Below are 6,970 nucleotides of genomic sequence, written 5' to 3' on the forward strand. Positions count from 1 at the left end.
AGATTTACTCTCCTATATTCCCTAACTTAGAACACAAAGGCTATGCAGAAAATACGTTAAAAAACAATAAATATCTAAGGGTCTACAATGAGGGTCTACAAAGTATGAGGGTCTACAAAGGCATCTTGGTAACAAGAGTTTTCCAAATGTTTGGAAGAAGAAATTCTCCATAAAGAGACCACCTCTACTAAAAACACATCAAAGCCACAACTACATCACGGGAAAACATTAAGATCTGAGAGATCTAAGAAGGTTTATCAGTGCTGGAGTCCTCTCCTTTCAAGGCTGAAGTCAGCCTCCAAACTCTTCCCATCAGACTTAAGAAGCCTTTCCTAAACCAGTAAAGTCCTATTTCGTTTTAATTCCTTTTGTTGCCTTTTTTTTGCTAACCTTTGCCTAGGCTGAATTGAGGGATACTCACAACCTTTTTCATACGGTAACATAGCAGCAAAGTCAAAACACAACTCCTACATTTCTGATTCAAAGTTACTAAGAACCTAATTAAAACTTTTTAAAAAATTTTAAAGGAAATAAGTATCAAAATAGTATTTGGACATTTCTGACATTTTCATTTCCCCTTGTAGGAAGACAGCAACATTCACCTCCCAACAGAATAAAAATCAACCAAAATTATTCTATGAATGATCTACTCAGAAATCTACAGTAAAAAAAAAATCAAAGAAAAGTCTACAAAACATTTCTGTAACTGTCAAAATTTTCTCAGGTGGGGCAGTGGGGTGTGTGAGGTGTAGAGGATATGACAGAAATTAATAACTCGTTAAAATAGAATACAACTGAATAATTGTGCAGATCAGTTTAAATAAGGCTGTGTGTGTTTTGCCTCCGAGGCCTCACCTATATTGCTGTCACTGCAGGATGTAAAAATGTCCATTTACTGGACCACAGATGACGAGTCCATGCCCCTTTTCTCAGTTAAGTGAAGGTTGCCTATCCACCTCTGTCAGAACAGGTAAGGTATACSAGTGATTTGGGTGGCACCCCTCAATGCTAAAAGAAGCCTTGCCCAAATACTCTCATTCGTGTACAGAACACTTTTAGGCTCCAAACTAGATTAGGCCCCAAACCCCATGGCCAAGGTGCGGAATGGCTTCTATCCCCACCTCTCGATGCCTACTGGGTTGCAACCAGAGCAGACCTTCCTGAAGGCAGAACATAGAGGCCAATCCAATCTTTCCCTTGACTAGGGAAGGGTTATGACCAACTAACACATCACCCAATTTCTGGTTAAACCAAAAGTTTATTCTCAGTGTTTTAGCTTCCAAGACCACTCCAGACTATAAGCAAGCCACGTTACACAGCAGGTCTTGCTACACCAAATAGAGGCAGTTTGTGACTCCCTGCTTTCAAGTAACTCCTTCTGCAAAAACTCAGTTGTTGCTCAATAAAGTTTTTCAACATTTAACTGTTAAGTCCTCTTAAAGCCACATTTGAAGGCTCATCGACACAAATGTAATTCTGAAGGCTACTCTGAAACACAGACTTTAATCAGGTGACAAATGTATCCCACAAGCATGTCTGGGACTAGGAATCTGATTACAGGTGACAGCGGTCTCTTACTACAAGGAAAACCACCACTAGGCTGTGTTAGTGGCTGGCGTACTGGAGTACACACCCAAGGCAAAAGACCTGTCACACACAGCAAACTAGTTTCAGATTTTAACGGTACTGCTAACTGAAAGTGAGCTACTTTTTGTTTGGGACACCTTWGCTTCGCATCCACTTGTCAATGCAATATTATTTTCTGAATTTACCATCATGGTATTTAGGCAAGGAAATCCACACTTCTAATAGTTATGCATAAATAACTGTAAATAAAACTAAGTGTAGAATAGGTAATCACAATCCTGCATCCTATCCGTGAAAACCCAATTAATCTGCATTATAGCCTTGAGATTCCCAAGTCAATCCCTATTATGGTACTGGATTTTAGTATTTTATGTATACATACACCCTGACAAAAATGTACACATTGGTACAAACATTATTTGTATATCAATGTCAAGAAAGTATCCATTTCCCTTAAAAACCTGTTATATAACCCATTGAAAGATAAGAACAATAGCTGCACAAAAAAATTATATTAATTCAAGAGAAAACCCAAAGTATAAACTATGGAACAAGCCCAGGGCAAAACCCGGGAAAACTGTATAAACATCCACCACATAGCTATCAGCAAGGCTGTTTTAAAATTATCTTTACACGCTAAATTTCTTTTCCTGAATGGCTGGAATTCAAACATTCTCAGATGTAATGAAGCTACATAAAAACTGATAAACACTATCTTTTTGGCCAGTTTTTTGAATCTGAGTTTTGTGGAAATGAACATCTTCCTACTAAAATTCACGCATTGGGATCCTAGACTCCCACTCCTTTCCACTATTCCGATTCAATTTTTGCAAGACAAATATAAGATTTGAAAGAATATATTTGTTATTCACTTCCCAGTACAACTGCTACCTCGAGAAAAAAAAAAATTTCTTTTCCTCCTCTTTTCTACTGATCATCATCTACCCAGGAGAAGCAACACTGTTCCTCTGCGAGCCCCAGTATCTCCCATCTGAGTGCACCCCTCGCACGCTGCTGACACCATGCGAACCGCTATAACTTAGGGAGAGGTGTGAGGTCCATGAGTAATTTACTGCCTAAGTCCTCSGAGGACAAGGCAGAGCAGGTTCCTTTCCTCTGCAGAACCTCAGCTATTCTGGCTTCTATTGGACCCCTTATCGGAGCACAGCACCCTTCGAACAGAAGRGGGGAAAAAAAAAGAATAAAGGCAGTCGGGCGGGGCGGGCCAGGGCCCCCCCGGTCCAGCTCGCCAACACTCAGCTTGGACTAGGGGAGATGTGGGCATGGGAAAGCGGGTTCTCAGCCAAGAGGGAGAAGGGCCGGCGCCGCCATCTTAAGTGCGGGCGCAGCTCCTTCCTCGCCGCTCCGGCCATACAAAGGGGAGGGACCACGTGATGCCCGCCTGGTGCCCGCACTCAAAATGGCGCGCCTGGCCTCCTGCCTCTGCCCTTCCCGCTACTCCCCGGCCCCTCCGCGCCTCTTCCTCAACCCTCATCTCCGTCCCTACGGAGAGTGGCACGGGCCCCACTTACTCCGGAGGATAGAGTCGAAGCTCCTCGATATCTCCCAGGAAGCCGAAGAGCGTCCGCATCTGCTCGCTGGTCACGGCCGAGGAGAGGTTGGTGACCTGGATGACGGATGTCGGGCCCAGGGGGAAGCCCAGCGGGACCCCGATCCCGCCGCTGTTCATCATGGCGGCGTTGCCTGCCCGGGCTCACCGCGCGCACCCCGGGGTGCGAGCCCGCCCACCGAGAGAGGCGCGCGCCGCCGGCCTCAGCGGCCCCTCGGGCGGGCGCTCGGTCCGCTCGACTGCTCCCACAAGAGTTCTCGGGCAGGCGGGCGGCCTCTGCCGGCGGGGCCCCCCGCTCGCCCGCGGCGTGCAGGTCGCTGGCTTCTCTCGGAGCCGCTTGCCCGGGAGCCGACTCATATGGAGCCGGCAGGGCCGCTGTGCGCAGGGCGGGGCCGGTGCGGGGCCCTGGTCCCGCCCAGGAAGAGGCTGGGCCGTGAGGGGCCGCCGGCGCCCCGCGTTTGTGCGCGCGCCAACCCCATCGGCGGCTCGGGGCCTTCGGGGCCTGTGGAGGAAAATGAGATTTCTCGTTTAAGCGCGCGTTTGGTGACCGAGTTTAGCAAGAGTTTAACCACCCTAGGGAATGAACTTTTGAGAACACCCTGTGTCTGAACAGGAATGGGTTGTAAATGGTTCTGTYCTAGGTTGTTTGCGACTCTGTTAGAATGCAATTGGTCTTGCCTGCAGTTGTAGTTCAAATACTTAGAAATTAGATTGGCTGGAGAAGATGAGGCTGACCGCTTCGTGTGTGAGCGATCGCTACTTTGGATCAAATTATGGTCTTTCCTAGTAGTGGAACAGAGCTTTGCATCTTGGCAGTGAAAGGTTTAAGGTTTCAGATAGCTCGTAAGACTTTCCATTCACTGAGCTGAGAAAAGATTGAAGTATTTTTGAAGCTATCTGGGCTGAAAAATACTGCAAATTTGTGATAGTTCCCTGAGCAAGTAGGTCAGCTGTTACAGAATCTCCATAGATAAGTCTGGGTAGTGCTTCCTTTATTGATGCTCTATACRTTACAGAAATGTAAGTAACTCAAAGCAATTGTCAGACATGTATTTTATTTTAAAATGTTTATGAATATGTTTCAGGTAGGACTTAATTTAAAATGATTAGCAGTACACTCATATTCTCTTTCTAAATTAAATCCAGATTCCAGAAGTACAAGACTTAAATCCTTTCTTGTAGCCATTCTGGTAACTTCTAATTAGCTTAAATTGAGAGAAGTTTAACTGGAGCTTCTAGATATTTTGTTAAATATTGTGGAAAATGAATCTRATACTATTATTCTATATGCAGAAAACCTTCTATAAGGTTTTCTTCTGTTTTCACTAAAACATCTCTTCCCAAGGTGGTTAGCAGWGATGTAGATGATTTTAGTGCTTTGAATAAACTTATCCTTTCTCATTGCATCTCTTAGTGGAGAGTACCAAATAAAAATGAACTCTCAAATTCACAGAGAAAAGCTTTGTGATGTCAGAACTGACTGGGATAGCTTCCTTCGTGTAAAGCCTGTAACAGTACATGTGTAATTCTGAGCTACTGGTTTGCTCTCTGAAGACAAAGCAAGCAAAACATTGATTATATTTTGTAATTGTCAGTTCCTGCCACCAAATTAGCTTGGAAAATAAATAAATTTGTATTTCAAAAGAATAGGGGGAAAAAACAGTCCCAGATCCCCAAAAATCTAATGGTCAAAGCCTTGGGTCACACATGTTGCCACTAAAAGGCTGGAAGCAGACAATAAATATTTTAGTCAAATGGTTCAAAATTTAGAGATGTTGAAGGGCCAGTCCCCCTCATATAATAAAACCCCTCAGAACTATTGAGAAAGAAAAAGTAAATAAAAATGCTAGACATGAAAGAAATTGAATTGATGTACAAGCAGTGCCCAGACATCATCTCTCAAATCAATGGCTAATAGACCTTTATTAATACCTGAATCATTGCTGTAGGTCTACAGAAAACTTTAGCTGCRATCTAAGTGAATTAATATGTGTACAAGTTACTTTTCAATTTTGCCCACCTGTTTTTACTTGTTATTAAACGTATTTGTGCATGTAAATAAAGCTTCAGTAAATAAACTCTTTCATTTCACTTCCACCGTGCTTGTCAGGCTAACTAGCAAAACCCAAGGCATTCTGCAGGCTTTTTGGAGGTATTGGGCAAACGTCAGAATGCAAAATATTTGCTTTCCATTACAACTGCATACCTTTTCTGTTTTATTGATCAGCAGAGTTTTTTTCTTAAGAACTGTAAAATAATCTTCCCCTCAAACTGCATCACTCCCTCTTCTCATTAGATTCTGAAAAAGAGCACTGAAAAAGAACACAAGGTATGTTACCTCTACAGGGATTGTGGTTACCTGCATGCAAAATGATGAAATCTTTAAGTAAGAGTGACTGTTAACCTTTTGTCCAAGATTGTATTTTGTGATCTTGCCATGAGGATTAAAAAGCAATTACTGGGAAATGTTGATTGCAAGGTACCAGTGGAAAAATCTCGGCAATTCCAAARGAAGTTGCAATAAAAGTTAGTTTAGATGATCAGGAAAAAGTCTTTTTCATTTCAAGTGGATAGTGGGTGGTCGATAGAGGTGGAGATCTCTGTGATACTTGCTGCGCTTGCAGGGGGAGGGTATTGAAATAACGTGAGGTAAAAGAAAGAAGCATTACAAAGCTTTCATTAGCTTTCTTTAAATGGAAGCTTAAAGCCTTCAGAAAGAATGTTAGCCACAGAGATAACAATTATTTGATAAATATCAAATAATTCTAAATCTTAAGCAATTTTTGATAAGTAAAATTTAACTTCAGAATCAACCACTACTGCAGCACTTGTACAAACTTGCCTCTGGAAATCCAAAGCCCTTGAAACTACTGCGAAAATCTGCAGCAAAGAAGATGTATCCATGGCCAGGGAGAATCAGGATAAAGGAAGTGTTCACATGCAAGATCACAGGACATGATGGGGTGTTTCTGTGAGTGTTGAAGAATCTAACCAGTGTACTGTCAGACCACCTCCAATTATCTTTCARAGTCATAATGTTTGGGGAGGAGAATGTCACCACTAGATTGCAGATGGGCAAGAAGAAGCATTGGTAAAATTAGAGGCCAATCAGCCCCATGTCCCTGGGAAAGTGATGGAGCAAATCCCCCTGACAGCCGTTGTCAAATACGCCAAGAACAAGAAGAAAACTGGGAGTTGTGAGTRTGGATTTATAAAGCACAAACTGCCTGACCACCTGGTAGCCTTCTGGTGCCATGAAATGACTGGCTCATGAATGAGGAGAGAGCAGYGAATACTGTTTGTCTCTATTTTTCTTTACTCTTCTTTCTTCCTATTTTAAAGCAGTACTAGAATGCCACTAAAACCAATATATTTGTGTAGCCTGTGCTAATTAACTTTACATCACTTTCCTTATTGTATAACCAAAATGTCAGTCTTTTGTGTAGATTAGTGATGCAGAACACTGGAAACCAATTTCTCTTCTGCAGCATGGATGTTGCTTTTCTTGTGAATTGATCAAGAGGCATAATCTTCAAATGCCAGTCTCCTGCCAGTACAAACTGACTGCTGATAATACTCCTATTTTCTGTTTTTGCCTAGACATGTGTTCCAGATTCACAGACACATGTTCACACCTCAGATTAACTTGAACTAACGTTCAAATACAAATAGAACAGAAAATGTTAACTTTATAACATTTCACAGACAATAGATCTTATTCTAAACTCCAGCAGATGCACAGTGTGTCCCAAGYACAAGTTTTTTTCAACCCCTTTCCATTGTCATACCTTTCAGGTTTATCAGGTAACTGCT

The 6,970-nt window shown here is 42.4% G+C and overlaps 1 protein-coding gene across 1 annotated transcript in view; it reads right to left on the reverse strand.

The window, feature by feature from the left end:
* The window catches only part of SREK1 (splicing regulatory glutamic acid and lysine rich protein 1), a 30,550-nt gene extending 26,990 nt beyond the window's left edge, over positions 1-3,560 (reverse strand). Inside the window, exon 1 of the mRNA XM_057389614.1 lies at positions 3,120-3,560. Within this exon, the coding sequence (XP_057245597.1) occupies positions 3,120-3,280 (161 nt within the window). The 5' untranslated portion in view covers positions 3,281-3,560. The remainder of the gene's footprint in view (positions 1-3,119) is intronic.
* Between the last annotated feature and the right edge of the window lie 3,410 nt (positions 3,561-6,970).

The sequence above is a fragment of the Malurus melanocephalus genome, unplaced genomic scaffold, assembly GCF_030028575.1.
Source record: "Malurus melanocephalus ecotype Western Australia unplaced genomic scaffold, MMel_1.1 scaffold_18, whole genome shotgun sequence".
Classification (NCBI taxonomy): Eukaryota; Metazoa; Chordata; class Aves; order Passeriformes; family Maluridae; genus Malurus; species Malurus melanocephalus.